The sequence below is a fragment of the Anomaloglossus baeobatrachus genome, chromosome 3 (assembly GCF_048569485.1).
Source record: "Anomaloglossus baeobatrachus isolate aAnoBae1 chromosome 3, aAnoBae1.hap1, whole genome shotgun sequence".
NCBI classification, from domain to species: domain Eukaryota; kingdom Metazoa; phylum Chordata; class Amphibia; order Anura; family Aromobatidae; genus Anomaloglossus; species Anomaloglossus baeobatrachus.
In genome coordinates this window covers 622056947-622078022 of record NC_134355.1, presented here as the reverse complement: position 1 = coordinate 622078022, position 21076 = coordinate 622056947, and the positions used below count along the sequence as shown (strand labels likewise).

Genomic DNA, 21076 nt, shown 5'->3' with positions numbered 1-21076 from the left:
AAAGGGTGTGTGCCGTAGTTTTCAGACTAGAAGAAAAAAAATTCTGTGCTAATATCCCCTATTCTGGGCCCCTTCCTATTCTAGTACATTTGATCCCCATCCTGGTATGTATGGGCCCCATTCTGGTATATATGATCCCCCATACCATTATATATGGCCCCCATTCTGGTATTCATTTTCATCCTTGTCATATCCTGGTATATATGATCCCCATCCTGGTGTATACGGACCCCCATTCTGGTATGTATTGCCGCTAACCTGGGACCATCCTGGTATATATGATCCCCTTCCTGGGCCTATTCTTGTATATATGTCCCTCATCCTGGTACATATGCCTATCATCACACCGCACACATTAAAAAAAAAAAAAAAGTTTCTTCTAACCTTCTATCCACCCCCTTGTACACTGTGTTCTCTTCTGATTCCGGCAGTTGACTTCAGCGTGTAAGCGGCGCAGTGAATGATGTCACTGCCATGCAGCAACAGTTACCAGCATATTCATTGTTCCCTGCGCCCGATATTATGTTCGTATGGAGCAGTGAATATTTATTCTCTTCAATAGCACAGACACGTGTGCCAACTATTAAAGAGAATGAATATTCACTGCTTCCCATAATCCTGCCCACCTCTCGGCATCAGCTTCAGTGGCGCGAGGAGGGGAAAATTATGGGTGTGCGAGAGCAGTGAATATTAATTTTCTTAGCGGGAACACTGTTAGCCCCTGCCTCCTTTGACATGATCCACTGCCCGGTACGTCTGGACTAGAAGACCCCCGGCCCCCCACACACACACACACTTTCTTCCCAAAAAAGTGTGTCATTTGAAAACTACGGTGTATATATAATAGTGTGTGTGCATGTGTATGTATATAATAAATTATGTGAATGTTATATACAACGTTTAGTGCATAATATAATTTTATTATAATCCAAGGGAGGGGGGGTGTTGAATTGGACCAAATGACAGATGGGTATTCAATAAAATGTTTGTTTGCTATGTTGGAAATATGGATTTTTCATTTCCTTTTCACCAAACACATATATTTAGTCTGGGGTGAATGAATGGAAATTTCCTTCATATTGATATGTGGTGCGTATAAAGACATCTTGATATCACTTTGGCAAACACACAGGTGTCGCCTCCTTTTTGTCTTTCGGGGAAATCTTTCATTTGCATCTGTCCTGTAGGACTCTGCTGAGGGTTATAAATAAACCATTAACGCCTAAAGCCACTTGTCTGATTGTCACTTGCTTCTAATTTTGGCCCCAGGAGGAAGAGGAAGAGGCCGAAGGAAAACCGAGTGATGCAGAGAGCTCTGAGTCTTCCGATGATGAAAAAGGATGGGTCGAAGAGGTCAGGAAACAGCGCAAACTCTTACGCCAAGAGGAAAGATCCAAGAGGCAGGAAAGGGAGATCGAGGACCGCCAGGCAGCCCCCAAGCCTCAGTTTTATGAGATAAAAGCCGGGGAGGAGTTCCGAAGCTTCCAGGACGCTGCCAAAAAGCAGAAGTTGATTAGGTAGGTGGGCGAGACACGTAGCAGACTGCTACGACCTTAAGGGTTTATACGGGTGAGAGGATATAAGCAATATGAGGGGGAAAACTTATCATGTTCTTCCTGGAAACGATTGGTCAGATGGCTGGAAATTTGTCCCGTTAATGTTGGTCATATTAGCAGATTTATGGTTTTACTGCAGATATTAGCTGTCTTTATTAAAGGGGTTATAATTAGGTTACATTTCCCCTATTGAAAGGATAAGGAATGACTTTTTGATCACTTTTTTGATCCAACCGCTGGGACCCTTACCAGTCTCAAAGACTGGCCTCTGAAGAAGAGCATGTGCACCTACGCTCCATTCATTTTCCACTGACCCAGAGTGATCAAAAAGTTTCCCCCTATTCTATCAATTGGGGATAACGTATTATCTTGGTGCACACATTTTAAAAGGAATCTTGTCACCAGGTTTTTGCTCCCCCATATGAGAGCAGCGTAAATAGGGGCAGAGACCCTGATTCCAGCGATGTGTCATTAAGGCTAAGTTCATACTTCTGTTGTTTTGCTTCCATCAGGTCTTTTGTAACGACGGATCTGTTGTTTTTTAGATGTCATCTGACGCAACAGATGTGTTATTTCACAGGATTCCGTTTATAGGAATCCTGTGGAAAAAACTGATCCGTCGCGTCCGTTGTGCGTCCGTTTTTTGACGGATCCGTCGTGATACATTTGTGTTTGGGACAGCCCAATGGTAGTGCCAAACTTGCTGGGCATGCTCAGTACAGCATGACCGAATACAGCACTGGATTCCGTTGTGATGTGACGGATTACAGCGGAATCCAGCACCACAGACATCCATTATAGTCTTTGATGGATGGCGACTGACACCTGCGGAGTGCGTTTTTTTGCCACTCCAAAAACGTTACATTCAGTGTTGCGTCCGCCTGAGGGTCAGTCAGTAAATGACTGATCCGTCACACGGCGGTAAACGCATGGCAATCCGTCGCTAATAGAAGTCTTTAGGGAAAAAACGGATTTCTGACGCCTCATTGGGGGACACAGGACCATGGGTGTTATGCTGCCTATCCATAGGAGGACACTAAGTAGATGCAAAAGCATAGCTCCTCCTCTGCAGTATACACCCCCTGACCGGGCCAGGCAACCTCAGTTTTAGCTTAGTGTCTGTAGGAGGCACTTCCTTTCAAGGTTTGTTATTTTTTGAGGGCGACGGTTCCCTTTTGGGACCGATCTCCCACTACCATCAACGGGCGGGAACGTGGAGTGTCGCCTCCACGTACCCCCTCCTGCGACGCTGGATCCTGGGCTGGACGACGGCTTCCACAGACACCGATTTTCCAAAGCCCAGGGTAGAGGCCTGTGTCCCTATAGCCCAATTCCTCAGCCCCTCTTTGCAGGCTCTGAGTTGAATATGGCACCGGTGTGACCGGACACAGCAAGCTGTCTCTGCTATTTTCACTGCCTGGACTGAAGCAGTGTTTTAAGGTGAGATCCCCCCTGACTGGTTTCCCAGACAAAGGGAGAAAAGATGCTGCAGGGAAGTCTCCCAGGACATTTACAGTACTTAGTATGAGAAAGTCCCTTGCTGAGTGCAAGGAGGAGAGAAGGATCCTGCACACACAGTGTTAACTTTTCTCTAGCTTGCTGGCTGGAGGAGGGGGGGGGGGGAAGTCACTCCTGTTTGCAGAAAGTCCTGCAGATAATTTCCCGGTGGCAGGGGGAGGGCTCAGGGACTGCGCTGTTTATTTGCTCTAGCAGAAAAGCCGGCTGATAACCACCAGTGACAAGCTTTGTGCTGACTGGAGTGAGAGGGAGAGGGAGGAAAACTATCAGAAGCTCCCTTCCCACCGTTTTTTTACTACCCACAGCAGGGGGGGGGCACACTGACTTCATCTTCACGCCCTTTTAGAGCTAAGCCCCGCCCCCCAGTGGCCATGATAAGCCCCGCCCCTCAGGAAAGCGTGCGAACATCTCCATAGAGCTTAATCCTTCCTGAGGACAGGGCCATCGGCTGATTCTGGTGAGGTGCTTGCTTCACTTGTAGCTCTGCTGAGCATTGCTCTCCCTCCTGGCATACTCCTATTAGGAGAATGCAGAATTCTAAGGGCACTGAGTGCTAAGGCCCACATAGTCTATTATTCAGCCTGCACTGCCTGCCACGCTGAGCTACCACATAAACACACCTCTTCTCTCGGTGAGTCCTGTGCCCCTATAGGCCCCAAAGACCCCCTGCCACCAACGCCGCAACCGTCAGCCCAGAGCCTAGGGCTCCCAGCCCACCGGAATGGGCACAGTTTCTGTCCCAATCCATGGAAAAACTGTCACAGAACCTGGTGCTGGCTATGCAATGTCGTCCTCCACACTCTTCTGGGTCCCTGGACGGAACGCAGCCTGAGGATACCCCTATGGAGGATCCTTCTGAGGTAATCCGGGCACATGCTTCACCGGTTGCAGGGATCAGGAAAAGAGCACACGGCCAGGTGTCTCCAGCGGGCTCTCCCTCGGGAGCACACAGGGCAGGCTCTCCCACACGCTCCACTGCTTCTGAAGAGCTGGAGGAGGGAGAATGCTGTTTATACCAAGAGGATTCCTTGGTTTCAGCCTCCCCAGATGATCAAACTGCAATAGACTCCCTTATAGCAGCAATCAACCAAACTCTGCATGTGGAGGATCCCCCATCCACTACCACTGACCATGCGTTCTCCTTTAATAGGGCAAGGAAACCCCAAAAGGTTTTCGCTGATCACCCAGAGTTTCAGGATATCCTCACAAAGCAAAGGGAGAAGCCTGACAGGCGCTTCGGTAACCGAAAACTCATGGAGTCCCGGTACCCTTTTGCCTCACCTGCCCCTAAGGGCTGGGCCGATCCGCCCTCAGTCGACCCCCCCCGGTCTCCCGCTTTACCACAAAGACGCTCCTGTCTTTATCCGATGGTTCCTCCATCAAGGACCCGACAGACAGGTGGAGCACATCGCCCGCTCTGCATTTGAGGCTGCGGGTTCCTCCCTCTCACCCTCCTTTGCCGCTGTGTGGGTCGCAAAGGCGATCTCGGTCTGGGCAGAATCCCTTAACACTTCGCTGGAGGAATCCCAGTTCACTCATACCTTCACAGAGGTAACAGCTCAAATTGCCGCTGCGGCGGAGTACCTCATGCAGGCCTCCATGGACGCTGCTACCTGCGCAGCGTTTGCCGCCTCAAATACCATAGCCATCCGTAGAGCTCTCTGGCTCCGACAATGGCGAGTGGACTCTGCCTCCAAGAAGTCTCTCACGGGTCTTCCCTTTTTTCTTTGTCGCTCCATTGGGAGACCCAGACAATTGGGGTGTATAGCTTCTGCCTCCGGAGGCCACACAAAGTATTACACTTTAAAAAGTGTAACCCCTTCCCTCTGCCTATACACCCTCCCGTGGATCACTGGCTCCTCAGTTTTATGCTTTGTGTGGAAGGAGGCACACATCCACTCATGCATTCTCATATTAGTTATGTCGGTTGGAAGAAAAGAGGGCCCCCACGGGGCCCCCGGCATGTTCCCTTCTCACCCCACTACGTCGGCGGTGTTGTTAAGGTTGAGGTACCCATTGCGGGTACAAAGGCCGGAGCCTCATGCCGTCTCCTTCACCATCCCTTAGCGGCTCTGGGAGAAGTGGGATCCCGAGCGGTCATCCATTTACTGGGACCGTGCTCCCTCCGCATCCCCTGTGGGAATCTGCCGGACCGGAGTCTATTCAACCTCAGGGACCGGGCCCTGCATCTCAAAGGTACTCTGTGTCCCCATTGGGGACTGTGCAGGGAGCGCACCTTCTTCCCGGACGCTGCGGCAGCTGCTGAATTGAGAAGGCCGGCGGACTTCCGTGCCGACCGTGCCTGCTTGTCGGGCGCGGTCTCAAATTTAGTCCCCGGCTTCATCGCGGCCTAGTTGCAAAAATCCCGCCCCCGGGCCTGCCTGTCAGGGGTAAGGGCGGGACTGCCGACCTGACGTCGGATGTGAGGGCTGGAGCATCCTGCATGTTTCCTCCCCCCTCACTGATCACTGTGGGGACCCCAGATTCCCGCACTTTCCTGGCGCCGCCCACGGCTCCACTCCTCCCCTGAGAGCTCCGGCAGCCATTTTTTGGCATTCTGCCGGTGGAGGATTCTCAGTGAAGAGCTCTGCAGCTCCGGGGGACCTAAGGCAGGGAATCTGGAGGACACACACACTCCGCTTGTTAGCGGTCGGTAAGCCACACCGGTCACCCGGTGCTGGTCCCCCTAGGGTGTCGGAATAGATACGTATTTATATATATTTCTGTTCGGTCGGGCTGTATACCCTTTTTTGCCCATATACCCTCAGTGATCATTCTCCTAGGAGACAACAGCATGTCGTCCACAAGGAGCAAAGCTGCTAAGGCACAGGGTTTTTTTGTGGCCTGTACCTCTTGTGGGGCTATGTTACCTGCGGGTTCCACCTACCCTCACTGTGAGCAATGCTCGACCCCTGTTTCGCTTGCTCAGCCGGAGCCTCGGTCACTAGTGGGCCCCTTAGCTCATGTAGACCCCCGTGCTCCCCCTGTCCAGGCGGCAGGGACAGAGTTCGCCTCTTTTGCTGAGAAACTCTGAGTCACTTTCACAATCCATGGCTCAGTCTATGGACAAATGGTCTGCCAAGCTGCTAGAAGCTTTGCAGTCCAGACCGGTCCTTACACAGGCCCCGGCCCCTGTTGGATCGTCGCCTCCAGGCCCCTCTCGGTCCGCGCCGCAGCGCGCTCCCAGGTTGGGCCCTAGGTCTCAAGTGGAGGACTCCTGCCCGGACCACAGTCCTACACAGGCTAAGCGGGCTCGCTGGGAATCTTCCCCGACTTCTTCACGCTGCTCGGGTTCCCAGCTTGAGGACTCTCTGGAGGACGAGGCGGACGTGGCAGCTCAGGGCTTTGACCCTGACGTCGCCCTTAACCTTGATACACCTGAAGGGGACGCCTTAGGGGTGCTTCACACACAGCGACCTCGCTGCCGAGATCGCTGCTGAGTCACGCTTTTTGTGACGCAGCAGTGACCTCATTAGCGATCTCGCTGTGTGTGACACTGAGCAGCGATCTGGCCCCTGCTGCGAGATCGCTGCTCGTTACACACAGCCCTGGTTCGTTTTCTTCAAAGCCGCTCTCCCGCTGTGACACACAGATCGCTGTGTGTGACAGCGAAAGAGCGACAAATGAAGCGAGCAGGGAGCAGGAGCCGGCGTCTGACAGCTGAGGTAAGCTTGTAACCAAGATAAACATCGGGTAACCAAGGTGGTTACCCGATATTTACCTTAGTTACCAGCCTCCGCAGCTCTCACGCTGCCTGTGCTGCCGACTCTGGCTCTCTGCACATGTAGCTGCATTACACATCGGGTTAATTAACCCGATGTGTACAGCAGCTAGGAGAGCAAGGAGCCAGCGCTCAGTGTGCGCGGCTCCCTGCTCTCTGCACACATAGCTAAGCGGTGTGCGCTGGTAACTAATGTAAACATCGGGTAACCATACCCGATGTTTACCTTAGTTACCAGTCTCCGCAGCTTCCAGACGGCGGCTCCGTGCAAGCGCAGCGTCGCTTGCATGTCGCTGCTGGCTGGGGGCTGTTCACTGGTCGCTGGTGAGATCTGCCTGTTTGACAGCTCACCAGCGACCATGTAGCGATGCAGCAGCGATCCTGACCAGGTCAGATCGCTGGTCGGATCGCTGCTGCATCGCTAAGTGTGAAGGTACCCTAAGTGAATGATCTTATCTCGTCCATCAACCAGGTGTTGGATCTCTCTCCCCCGCCTCCTACTGTAGAGGAGTCTGCGTCTCAGCAGGAGAAACACCAGTTTAGGTTCCCCAAACGTACACGTAGTGCGTTTCTTTGTCGCTCCTAATTGGGAGACCCAGACAATTGGGTGTATAGCTACTGCCTCCGGAGGCCACACAAAGTACTACACTTAAAAGTGTAAGGCCCCTCCCCTTCTGGCTATACACCCCCCCGTGGGATCACTGGCTCCTCAGTTTTATGCTTTGTGCGAAGGAGGCCAGACATCCACGCATAGCTCCACTGTTTAGTCAGCAGCAGCTGCTGACTATGTCGGATGGAAGAAAAGAGGGCCCATACGAGGGCCCCCAGCATGCTCCCTTCTCACCCCACTTTATGTCGGTGGTGTTTGTTAAGGTTGAGGTACCCATTGCGGGTACGGAGGCTGGAGCCCACATGCTGATTCCTTCCCCATCCCCATTAGGGCTCTGGGTGAAGTGGGACTTTACCGGTCTCCGGGCACTGAGGCCGTGCTCCATCCACAGCCCCTGGAGGATCTGCTGGATTCGGAGCGGAGTTTCCTCAGGGACAGGACCCTGCTCCATCAAGGTACTCCGTGTCCCCGTGCTTATCGCACGCACACTGCAGCATTGCTGGGTGTGTTAGTGCGCCGGGGTAAACAGCGCTGCTGCGCTTGTGCCGTTACTCACTACAGCTCTGCTGAGTGAGGTGACTTAGTACGATCGGCCGATCCGGCCGCGGGGGTCAGTTTTTACTGCGTCGCGGCTGGGATTTGTAGTGCGCCGGGGACTTCCGCGCTGGCCGTGCATATATGACGGCCGCGCTAGATTACTACAGTCGCCGGCTTTTGCGGCCTAGTTCGTATCGTTCCCGCCCCCAGACCTGCCAGTCAGGAGGAGGGCGGGACGCTATACAGACCAGCAGCGCTAAGAGCTGGAGTCTGTTTTACACACTCCAGCCCTCACACTAGGCACAGTGGGACGCAGTTTCCCGCACTTTTGTTTGTGACGCCCACGGTCCGCCCCTCTTCACAGGACGCCGGCAGCCATTCCTGCCTGCACGCTGAGCTGCAGAGGGGAGGCTGGGAGACCCAGACAAGGGATTCTACGACCTCACACCCGCTTTCAGCGGGCGGTAAGCAGCCCTCAAGGGCTCTCCCCCACTTGTGCCATAGTGTACTTTGTATTTTGTGCTGGCAATACTTTGCACTGTACAGTCGCTGGTGATTTTCTGCTATATACCCTCCTTAGATTTCTCAAGGAGACAACAGCATGTCGTCCGCAAAAAGCAAAAGTGCCAAGGCACGGACTTTATATGCTGCTTGTACCGCATGTGGGGCTACTCTACCGGCAGGTTCCACTGACCCCCATTGTGTGCAGTGCTCGGCCCCTGTGGCAATTGCTCAGCCGGGGCCGCTGCTAGAGGTGACCCAGGGAGAACCACCTGTGAATGCTGTCCAGGTGACAGGGACGGAGTTTGCAGCTTTTGCTGACAGATTGTCTATGACTATGTCTAAAATTCTTGAAACATTGCAGTCTAGACCAGTAACTCAGACCATGGGCACTGTTGATTCATTGCCACCTTGTCCCCCTCAGCTGGAACACTTCCTAGCTCCGGGGGTGTCACATGCACCCCAGGGTGACGGCTCTGACTCGGACGACAGTCCCAGACAACCTAAGCGGGCTCGCTATGAGCGACCCTCAACTTCATCACACTGGTCAGGGTCCCAGCGGGACGACTCTCTGTGTGATGAGGCGGATGTAACTGATCAGGAGTCTGATGCTGGGGCCGCTCTCAATCTAGATACCCCGGATGGTGACGCCATAGTGAATGATCTTATAGCGTCCATCAATAGGATGTTAGATATTTCTCCACCAGCTCCTCCTGCGGAGGAGGCAGCTTCACAGCAGGAGAAATTCCATTTCAGGTATCCCAAGCGTAAATTAAGCACTTTTCTGGACCACTCTGACTTTAGAGACGCAATCCAGAAACACCACGCTTATCCAGATAAGCGTTTTTCCAAACGGCTTAAAGATACACGCTATCCTTTTCCCCCTGACGTGGTCAAGGGCTGGATACAGTGTCCCAAGGTGGACCCTCCAATCTCCAGGCTTGCAGCCAGATCTCTAGTTGCAGTGGAAGATGGGGCGGCACTTAAAGATGCCACTGACAGACAGATGGAGCTCTGGTTAAAATCCATCTATGAAGCGATTGGAGCGTCGTTGGCGCCAGCATTCGCTGCCGTATGGGCACTCCAAGCTATTTCAGCTGGGCTTACACAGGTCGACACGGTCACACGTACATCTGCTCCGCAGGTGGCACCCTTGACCTCTCAAATGTCTGCATTCGCGTGTTACGCGATTAATGCTGTCCTAGACTCTACGAGCCGTACGGCGGTGGCGTCAGCCAACTCTGTGGTTTTACGCAGAGCCCTGTGGTTGAGAGAATGGAAGGCAGATTCTTCTTCCAAGAAGTGCTTAACCAGTTTGCCTTTTTCTCGTGACCGATTGTTTGGTAAGCGTTTGGATGAAATCATTAAACACTCCAAGGGTAAGGATTCATCCTTACCTCAGCCCAGACAAAACAAACCCCAACAGAGGAGGGGACAGTCTGGTTTTCGGTCCTTTCGAGGCTCAGGCAGGTCCCAATTCTACTCGTCCAAAAGGACTCAAAAGGATCAGAGGGGCTCAGATTCTTGGCGGACTCAATCACGCCCAAAAAAGCCAGCCGGAAGAACCGTTACCAAGACGGCTTCCTCATGACTCTCAGCCTCCTCTCTCCGCATCCTTGGTCGGTGGCAGGCTCTCCCGCTTTGGCGACATTTGGCTGTCACAGGTCAAAGACCATTGGGTGAGAGACATTCTGTCTCACGGGTACAGGATAGAGTTCAGCTCTCGTCCTCCAACTCGCTTCTTCGGAACTTCTCCACCGCCCGACCGAGCCGATGCTCTGCTACAAGCGGTGTCCGCTCTAAAGGCGGAAGGAGTGGTGACTTCTGTTCCTCTTCAGGAACAAGGTCACGGTTTTTACTCCAATTTGTTTGTGGTGCCAAAGAAAGACGGGTCGTTCCGTCCCGTCCTGGATCTAAAGCTGCTCAACAAACACGTAAAAACCAGGAGGTTCCGGATGGAATCTCTCCGCTCCGTTATCGCCTCAATGTCTCAAGGAGATTTCCTAGCATCAATAGACATCAAGGATGCTTATCTCCACGTGCCAATTGCGCCAGAGCATCAGCTTTTTCTACGCTTCGTTATAGGAAGCGAACACCTGCAGTTCGTAGCTCTACCTTTCGGGCTGGCGACAGCCCCTCGGGTCTTCACCAAGGTCATGGCAGCAGTAGTAGCAGTCCTGCACTCGCAAGGTCACTCCGTGATCCCGTATTTGGACGATCTACTTATCAAGGCACCCTCTCAAGAGGCATGCCAACACAGCCTGAACGTGGCACTGAAGACTCTCCAGAGTTTCGGGTGGATTATCAACTTTTCAAAGTCAAATCTAACCCCGACCCAATCACTAACATATCTTGGCATGGAGTTTTCATACGCTCTCAGCGATAGTGAAACTTCCACTGGACAAACAGTGCTCGCTACAGATAGGGGTGCAATCTCTCCTTCAGGGCCAGTCGCACCCCTTGAGGCGCCTCATGCACTTCCTAGGGAAGATGGTAGCAGCAATGGAAGCAGTTCCTTTTGCGCAGTTTCATCTGCGTCCACTACAATGGGACATTCTCCGCCAATGGGACGGGAAGTCGACGTCCCTCGACAGGGAGGTTTCCCTCTCTCAGGCAGCCAAGGAATCTCTCCGGTGGTGGCTTCTTCCCACCTCATTGTCAAAAGGAAAGTCGTTCCTACCCCCATCCTGGGCGGTGGTCACGACAGATGCGAGTCTATCAGGGTGGGGAGCAGTGTTTCTCCACCACAGGGCTCAAGGTACGTGGACTCGGAAAGAGTCCACCCTTCAGATCAATGTTCTGGAGATCAGAGCAGTCTATCTTGCCCTACAAGCCTTCCAACAGTGGCTGGAAGGCAAGCAGATCCGAATTCAGTCGGACAACTCCACAGCGGTGGCATACATCAACCACCAAGGGGGAACACGCAGTCGGCAAGCCTTCCAGGAAGTCCGGCGGATTCTGACGTGGGTGGAAGACACGGCATCCACCATATCCGCAGTTCACATCCCAGGCGTAGAAAACTGGGAAGCAGACTTTCTCAGTCGCCAGGGCATGGACGCAGGGGAATGGTCTCTTCACCCGGACGTGTTTCAGGAGATCTGTCGCCGCTGGGGGATGCCGGACGTCGACCTGATGGCGTCACGGCACAACAACAAGGTCCCGGTTTTCATGGCACGGTCTCACGATCACCGAGCTCTGGTGGCAGACGCCTTAGTTCAAGATTGGTCGCAGTTCCGGCTACCGTATGTGTTCCCACCTCTGGCATTGTTGCCCAGAGTGCTCCGCAAAATCAGGTCCGACTGCCGCCGCGCCATTCTCGTCGCTCCAGACTGGCCAAGGAGGTCGTGGTACCCGGATCTGTGGCACCTCACGGTAGGCCATCCGTGGGCACTACCAGACCGTCCAGACTTGCTGTCTCAAGGGCCGTTTTTCCATCTGAATTCTGCGGCCCTGAACCTGACTGTGTGGCCATTGAGTCCTGGATCCTAGCGGCCTCAGGTTTATCTCATGAAGTGGTTGCCACCATGAGACCGGCTAGGAAGCCATCCTCCACCAAGATCTACCACAGGACGTGGAGGATATTCCTATCTTGGTGCTCTGCTCAGGGAGTTTCTCCCTGGCCTTTTGCATTGCCTACTTTTCTTTCCTTCCTGCAGTCTGGGTTGGAAAAAGGTTTGTCGCTTGGCTCCCTTAAGGGTCAAGTCTCCGCGCTATCCGTATTTTTTCAGAAACGCCTGGCGCGACTTCCTCAGGTACGCACGTTCCTGCAAGGGGTTTGTCATATCGTCCCCCCTTACAAGCGGCCGTTGGAGCCCTGGGACCTGAACAAGGTTCTAATTGCTCTCCAGAAGCCGCCTTTCGAGCCTATGAAGGAGGTTTCCCTTTCTCGTCTTTCACAGAAAGTGGCCTTTCTAGTGGCGGTCACGTCTCTTCGGAGAGTGTCCGAGCTGGCGGCGTTATCATGCAGATCTCCATTCCTGGTGTTTCACCAGGACAAGGTAGTTCTGCGTCCAATTCCAGAATTTCTTCCCAAGGTGGTATCTTCCTTTCATCTCAATCAAGATATCACTTTACCGTCTTTGTGTCCGCATCCAGTTCACCAATTTGAAAAAGGTTTGCATTTATTGGATCTGGTGAGAGCACTCAGGATCTACATTTCCTGCACGGCGCCTCTGCGCCGCTCGGATGCACTCTTTGTCCTTGTCGCTGGTCAGCGTAAAGGGTCACAAGCTTCCAAATCCACCCTTGCGCGTTGGATCAAGGAACCAATTCTTCACACCTACCGTTCTGCTGGGCTTCCGATTCCATCAGGACTGAAGGCCCATTCTACCAGAGCCGTGGGTGCGTCCTGGGCATTACGGCACCAGGCTACGGCTCAGCAGGTGTGCCAGGCGGCTACCTGGTCGAGTCTGCACACTTTTACCAAGCATTATCAGGTGCATACCTACGCTTCGGCGGATGCCGGCCTAGGTAGACAAGTCCTTCAGGCGGCGGTGGCTCACCTGTAGGAAAGGGCTGTTTGACGGCCCTATCACGAGGTATTCTTTTACCCACCCAGGGACTGCTTTTGGACGTCCCAATTGTCTGGGTCTCCCAATTAGGAGCGACAAAGAAGAAGGGAATTTTGTTTACTTACCGTAAATTCCTTTTCTTCTAGCTCCAATTGGGAGACCCAGCACCCGCCCTGTTTTCTTAGGAAGTTTGTTTTTTTTCGGGTGCACATGTTGTTCATGTTGAACAGTTCAGTTCTCCGAGGTTGTTTCTCGGGTTGAATTTGTATTTAAAACAGTTATTGGCTTTCCTCCTTCTTGCTTTTGCACTAAAACTGAGGAGCCCGTGATCCCACGGGGGGTGTATAGCCAGAAGGGGAGGGGCCTTACACTTTTAAGTGTAGTACTTTGTGTGGCCTCCGGAGGCAGTAGCTATACACCCAATTGTCTGGGTCTCCCAATTGGAGCTAGAAGAAAAGGAATTTACGGTAAGTAAACAAAATTCCCTTCTTTTCGATCACTCTAACTTCAGAGACGCTGTCCAGAAGCCCAGAGCGGTTCCGGACAAGCGCTTTACTAAGCGCCTCACTGACACGCGTTATCCCTTCCCCTCTGAAGTCGTTAAGGGTTGGGCTCAATGTCCCAAGGTGGATCCTCCAGTCTCTAGATTGGCGGCTAGATCCGTGGTATCGGTTGCAGATGGCTCATCGCTAAAGGATGCCACTGACAGGCAGATAGAGCTCCTGGTGAAGTCCATCTATGAGGCCACGGGCGCGTCTTTTGCCCCGGCCTTTGCAGCCGTGTGGGCACTCCAAGCTATCTCAGCTTGTCTGAGATTAATGCTGTCACACGCAATTCTGCTCCGCAAGTTGCGTCTTTGACTTCTCAAGCGTCAGCTTTTTCTTCCTACGCCATGAACGCAGTCCTAGACTCTGCTAGCCGTACAGCTGTGGAATCCGCTAACTCTGTGGCAGTCCGCAGGACCATGTGGCTGCGCGAATGGAAGGCAGACTCGGCCTCCAAGAGGTTCTTAACCGGTTTGCCGTTTTCTGGCGACCGCTTGTTTGGCGAACGATTAGATGAGATTATTAAGGAATCCAAGGGAAAGGACTCCTCCTTACCCCAGTCCAAACCTAAGAGACCTCAGCAACGGAAAATACAATCGAGGTTTCGGTCCTTTCGTCCCTCCGCCAAGCCCCAATCCTCTTCGTCCAGCAGGCCGGAGAAAGGCCAGAGGAACTCCTATGCGTGGCGGTCCAAGTCACGCCCCCAAAAGGCCGCAGGAGGCACTCCAAGGCGGCCTCCTCCTGACTCTCAGCATCCCCTAGCCGCATCCTCGGTCGGTGGCAGGCTCTCCCGCTTTGGAGACGCCTGGTGGCCACATGTTCAAGACCGATGGGTGAGAGACATTCTGTCTCACGGTTACAGGATAGTGTTCAGCTCTCGTCCTGCGGCTCGTTTCTTCAGAACCTCTCCGCCCCCCGCACAGGCCGACGCACTTTTTCAGGCAGTGGACGCTCTGAAGACAGAAGGAGTTGTGATCGCCGTTCCCCTTCAGGAACGTGGTCGCGGCTTTTACTCCAACTTGTTCGTGGTGCCAAAAAAGGACGGATCATTCCGTCCCGTTCTGGACTTCAAGCTACTCAACAGACATGTGAGAACCAGACGGTTTCGGATGGAATCTCTCCGCTCGGTCATCGCCTCGATGTCACAAGGAGACTTCCTAGCATCGATCGACATCAAGGATGCTTATCTCCACGTGCCGATCGCACCCGAACATCAACGCTTCTTGCGTTTCGCCATCGGGGACGAACACCTTCAGTTCGTCGCATTGCCTTTCGGCTTGGCGACAGCCCCACGGGTTTTCACCAAAGTCATGGCATCCGTTGTGGCGGTCCTACACTCTCAGGGCCACTCGGTGATTCCCTACTTAGACGATCTCCTAGTCAGGGCCCCTTCTCGGGTGGCGTGTCAACACAGCCTTACCGTCGCTCTGGCGACTCTCCAGCAGTTCGGGTGGATCATCAACTTCCCGAAATCCAAGTTGACACCGACCCAATCACTGACTTACCTCGGGATGGAGTTTCATACACAGTCAGCGGTAGTCAAGCTACCGCGGGACAAACAGCTTTCTCTGCAGGCAGGGGTGCAATCACTTCTTCGGGGTCAGTCACACCCCTTAAGGCGCCTCATGCACTTCCTGGGGAAGATGGTGGCAGCAATGGAGGCAGTGCCGTTCGCGCAATTCCATCTGCGGCCACTCCAATGGGACATTCTCCGCAAATGGGACAGGAGGTCGGCTTCCCTTGACAGGAACGTCTCTTTCCCTTGCAACCAAGACGTCACTTCAGTGGTGGCTCCTTCCCAATTCTCTGTCGCAGGGAAAATCCTTCCTACCCCCAACCTGGGCTGTGGTCACCACGGACGCGAGCCTGTCAGGGTGGGGAGCGGTTTTTCTCCACCACAGGGCTCAGGGAACCTGGACTCCGATAGTCATCCCTTCAGATCAATGTTCTGGAGATAAGGGCAGTGTATCTAGCCCTATTGGCTTTCCATCAGTGGCTGGAGGGCAGGCAGATCCGTATCCAGTCGGACAACGCCACTGCCGTCGCATACATCAACCACCAAGGCGGCACTCGCAGTCGTCAAGCCTTCCAGGAAGTCCGGCGGATTCTGCAGTGGGTGGAAGCCACAGCCTCCACCATCTCCGCAGTTCACATCCTGGGCGTAGAAAACTGGGAAGCAGATTTTCTCAGTCGTCAGGGCATGGATGCGGGGGAATGGTCTCTGCACCCAGAAGTGTTTCGAGAGATCTGTCGCTGCTGGGGAACGCCGGACGTCGATCTCATGGCGTCACGGCACAACAACAAAGTCCCGGCATTCATGGCACGGTCTCAGGATCACAGAGCTCTGGCGGCGGACGCGTTAGTTCAGGATTGGTCGCAGTTTCGACTGCCTTATATGTTTCCTCCTCTGGCGATGCTGCCCAGAGTGTTACGCAAGATCAGGTCCGACTGCCGTCGCGCCATTCTCGTCGCTCCAGACTGGCCGAGGCGGTCGTGGTACCTGGATCTGTGGCATCTCACGGTGGGTCAACCGTGGGCGCTTCCAGACCGCCCAGACTTGCTGTCTCAAGGCCCGTTTTTCCATCTGAATTCAGTGGCCCTCAACCTGACTGTGTGGCCATTGAGTCCTGGCTCCTAGCGTCTTCAGGGTTATCTCAGGATGTCATTGCCACCATGAGACAGGCCAGGAAGCCAACGTCCGCCAAGATCTATTACAGGTCTTGGCAAATCTTCTTATCCTGGTGCTCTGATAACGGTTTTCTTCCATGGCCGTTTGCCTTACCCACTTTTCTTTCATTCCTTCAATCCGGAATGGACAAGGGTTTGTCACTCGGCTCTCTCAAGGGCCAAGTATCGGCGCTCTCCGTATTTTTTCAAAAGCGCCTAGCCAGGCTTCCGCAGGTCCGCACGTTCCTGCAGGGAGTTTGCCACATAGTCCCACCTTACAAGCGTCCGCTGGAACCCTGGGATCTTAACAGGGTACTAACGGCTCTTCAGAAACCACCTTTCGAGCCGCTGCAGGATGTCTCTCTATCACGTCTTTCTCAGAAAGTGGCCTTTCTAGTGGCAGTTACATCACTCCGGAGAGTGTCTGAGCTGGCAGCGCTGTCATGCAAAGCCCCCTTCCTGGTTTTTCACCAGGATAAGGTGGTTCTGCGTCCGGTCCCGGATTTTCTCCCTAAGGTGGTATCCCCTTGTCATCTCAATCAGGATATCTCCTTGCCTTCATTTTGCCCTAATCCAATTCACCAATGTGAAAAGGATTTGCACTCTTTGGATCTGGTGAGAGCACTCCGACTCTACGTGTCTCGCACGGCGCCCCTGCGTCGTTCAGATGCGCTCTTTGTCCTTGTCGCTGGCCAGCGTAAGGGTTCGCAGGCTTCCAAGTCAACCTTGGCTCGGTGGATCAAGGAGCCGATTCTCGAAGCCTACCGTTCTTCTGGGCTTCCGCTTCCTTCAGGGCTGAAAGCCCATTCTACCAGAGCCGTAGGTGCGTCCTGGGCATTGCGGCACCGGGCGACGGCTCAGCAGGTGTGTCAGGCAGCTACGTGGTCTAGTCTGCAGACTTTCACGAAGCACTATCAAGTGCATGCCTATGCTTCGGCAGACGCCAGTCTAGGTAGGCGAGTCCTTCAGGCGGCGGTTGCCCACCTGTAAGAGGGGGCCGTTTCGGCTCTTTTTATTGAGGTATTCTTTTACCCACCCAGGGACTGCTTTTGGACGTCCCAATTGTCTGGGTCTCCCAATGGAGCGACAAAGAAGAAGGGAATTTTGTTTACTTACCGTAAATTCCTTTTCTTCTAGCTCCTATTGGGAGACCCAGCACCCGCCCCTGTACACTTCGGGCTGGTTCTTCTTTTGTGTACACATGTTGTTCATGTTGAATTGTTCTTTTGGTTCATGGTTTTCAGTTCTCCGAACATCCTTCCGATTGAATTTACCCTAGACCAATTTATAAGTTTTCTCCTTCTTGCTTTTGCACCAAAACTGAGGAGCCCGTGATCCACGGGAGGGTGTATAGGCAGAGGGGAGGGGTTACACTTTTTAAAGTGTAATACTTTGTGTGGCCTCCGGAGGCAGAAGCTATACACCCCAATTGTCTGGGTCTCCCAATAGGAGCTAGAAGAAAAGGAATTTACGGTAAGTAAACAAAATTCCCTTCTTTCCAGACCGATTGTTTGGCGAATGTCTGGACAAGCTCATTTCTGACGCCACGGGAGGAAAGAGTACCTCCCTCCCCCAGTTGAAGTCCAGGACGTCCTTCACCAAACGTCCACAGTCCTCGTTCCGCTCCTTTCGGAACTCATTTGGTTGGTCGGCATCCCGTGCTGTCACCAGCACCAGCCACCAGCCGCGGACTACGCAGGGACCGACCTTCTCAGCTCTCCCCGAAACCCACTCTGTCATGGCAGCCTAGAACGAAACAGTCCAGGACTAGGGAGACTCGGCCACGACGTTTTCCCCCCTCATGACTCCTTCGGCGCCCCGGAAGACACTCATTGTAGGAGGTCGACTGCGGCTCTTTCATCACATCTGGGCTGCCGCCTCAGACAACAGATGGGTGCGAGACGACGCGAAGCTTTTTTTCTTAGCAATCCACTCGCTCCAAACAGCAGGAGTGATAATACCTGTCCCAGACGACGAGAAGTTCGGGGGGTTTTATTCCAACCTCTTTGTGGTCCCCAAAAAGGATGGGTCAGTGCGACCCATCCTGGACCTCAAACACCTAAACAAGCGTGCACGGAGATTCAGAATGAAGTCCATTATTGCATCCATGGTCGAAGGGGAATTCCTCGCCTCCATAGACATCAAGGACACGTACCTGCACATACCCATCGCCCCAGATCACCAAAAGTTCCTCCGCTTCGCAATTCAGGACTCCCACTTTCAATTCGTAGCTCTACCCTTCGGCCTTGCCACCGCACCAAGGGTCTTTACCAAAGTTATGGCGGCCGCCATGAGCGTCCTTCACGCCAGGGGAGTAGTCGTTCTCCCTTACTTGGACGACCTCCTCATCAAGGCCCCCTCCTTCCGCGACTGCTCAACCAGCGTACAGATCACTGTGGACACCCAATCCCATCACGATCAATCATCTTCCTGGGCATGTCCCTGGACACCCGTCGGGGCTTGATCCTTCTCCCTCAGGACAAGGCGATCGCTCTTCAACGAGCGGTACGCTGCCTTCTACGTCCTCCGTCTCGCTCCATTCGATTCAGCATGAAAGTGCTCGGCAGGATGGTGGCAGCTATGGAAGCAGTACCCTTTGCTCAACTGCACCTCCGCCCACTGCAGCTAGCCCTTCTAGCGGCCTGGGACAAGAGCCCCTTCTCCCTGGACAGACATCTTCACCTGATGCCTTCAGTCAGGTACGCACTCCGCTGGTGGCTTCGGTCCTCATCCTTATAGAAGGGGAGATCTTTTCTCCCAGTGAACTGGCTGGTCCTGACCACGGACGCCAGCTTCCTAGGCTGGGGAGCAGTGTACCGGCACCACACTGCTCAAGGACGTTGGACGCCCCAGGAGTCTTTCCTACCCATAAACATCCTGGAACTCCGCGCGATCTTCCTTGCGCTCAGAGCGTTCTACCCTCTGCTAGCGGGTCGTCAGATTCGAGTCCAATCGGACAATGTGACAGCTGTAGCCTATATCAATCGGCAGGGGGGCACCCGCAGCAAAGCGGCTTATCTCAAGGCCCACAAGATCCTCAGCTGGGCCGAATCGTCTGGATCAGTGATATCAGCGTTACACATACCGGGAGTAGAGAACTGGGCAGCAGACTTTCTAAGTCGCCCAGGCCTGGCCGCCGGAGAGTGGTCACACTAAGGCACACTAGACGCTGGAGCACACTAGACGTGGACCTAATGGCCTCAAGGTTGAATGCAAAGGTACCCGCGTTCATAGCCAGGTCACGCGACCCGCAGTCCATCGGCGCGGATGCTCTAGTCTGCTCCTGGCACCAATTCCGCCTGCCTTACATATTTCCACCTCTACGCCTGCTGCCGCGGGTAATCAGAAAGATCAAGGCAGAGGGAGTCCCGGTGATACTGATCGCACCGGACTGGCCCAGGCGCGCCTGGTACGCCAAATTAGTACAAATGCTCACGGACGCACCGTGGCGCCTTCCAGACATCCCAGACTTGCTGACCCAAGGGCCCATTTCCCATCAGAACTCCAGAGCCCTGAAGCTGACGGCATGGCCATTGAGACCTGGGTATTAACAAGAGCGGGATTCTCCCCCGCGGTTATTTCCACCATGATCAGCGCCCGAAAGCCTGCTTCATCCCGCATTTACCACCGTACGTGGAAAATCTTCCTTTCATGGTGCAGAGAAACTAACGTCCAGCCTATGCCTCTGGCCATCCCCAGAATTCTCGACTTTCTACAGTCTGGCTTGCAAGGGCAGATCTCAGCGCTCTCAATCTTCTACCAATGCCGCCTGGCTCAAAAACCGCAAGTCAAGACCTTCCTCCAGGGCGTTTCCCATCTAGTTCCCCCGTACAAACGGCCGCTGGAACCATGGGACCTCAACCTCGTTCTGGACGGTCTCCAGAGGTCTCCCTTTGACCCCCTCAAGGAATCCACCCTTCCGTCCTGGAAGGTAACATTCCTGGTGGCAATTACGTCCATCAGACGGGTTTTGGAGCTAGCAGCACTCTCTCTTGCCGCGAGCCTTTTCTGATCTTTCACCAGGACAAGGTGGTTCTGCGCCCCCTTCCGGATTTCCTTCCAAAGGTTCCTACCCCGTTTCATTTGAACGAGGACATTGTTCTGCCTGCCTTTTGTCCACACCCGGTTCATAGGGAGGAAACGTCTCTGCATTCGTTAGACCTCGTCAGAGCTCTCAGATATTACATATCCAGGACAGCCCCCTTTAGGAAAACGGACTCTTTGTTCGTCATTCCTGAGGGGCCTAAGAAGGGACAGGCAGCTTCAAAGGCAACTCTGGCTCGCTGGATTCGCTCTGCGATCCAGGAAGTCTACCGCTTGCAACTCAAGCCCATTCCTAGTGGGCTGCGGGCTCATTCTACGCGAGCAGTTGGCGCTTCGTGGGCCATTCGGCATCAGGCTTCAGTGGAACAGGTGTGTAAGGCTGCGACCTGGTCTAGCCTACATACGTTTTCAAAGCATTACAGAGTCCATACCCAGGTTTCAACTGAGGCAAATCTGGGTAGGAAAATTCTGCAAACGGCAGTAGAGCAGCTCTCTCAGTAGGCGCTCCAGACTGTGTGGGACTGGTTCCTAGTCCTTGGGTTGTGTTGTCTTATTTTATGTTTCCCACCCATGGACTGCTTTAGGACGTCCCATGGTCCTGTGTCCCCCAATGAGGCGTCAGAGAAAAACGGTGTACTCACCGTAAAATCATTTTCTCTTAGCCATCATTGGGGGACACAGCACCCTCCTGTTGCCCTGTTGGGCCTTGGTTCTCTCAGTTCCTTATTTGGTTATGACTCTTCTTTTCTCATGTTCCGACATGACGACATTGCATAGCCAGCACCAGGTTCTGTGACAGTTTTTCCATGGATTGGGACAGAAACTGTGCCCATTCCAGTGGGTCGGGAGCCCTAGGCTCTGGGCTG

At 53.6% G+C, this 21076-nt stretch overlaps 1 protein-coding gene across 1 annotated transcript in view; it reads left to right on the top strand.

Annotated features, from left to right (window-relative positions):
* NOL10 (nucleolar protein 10) overlaps positions 1-21076 on the top strand; it is a 190686-nt gene that overhangs the window by 125296 nt on the left and 44314 nt on the right. Inside the window, exon 19 of the mRNA XM_075338765.1 lies at positions 1270-1517. Within this exon, the coding sequence (XP_075194880.1) occupies positions 1270-1517 (248 nt within the window). The remainder of the gene's footprint in view (positions 1-1269; positions 1518-21076) is intronic.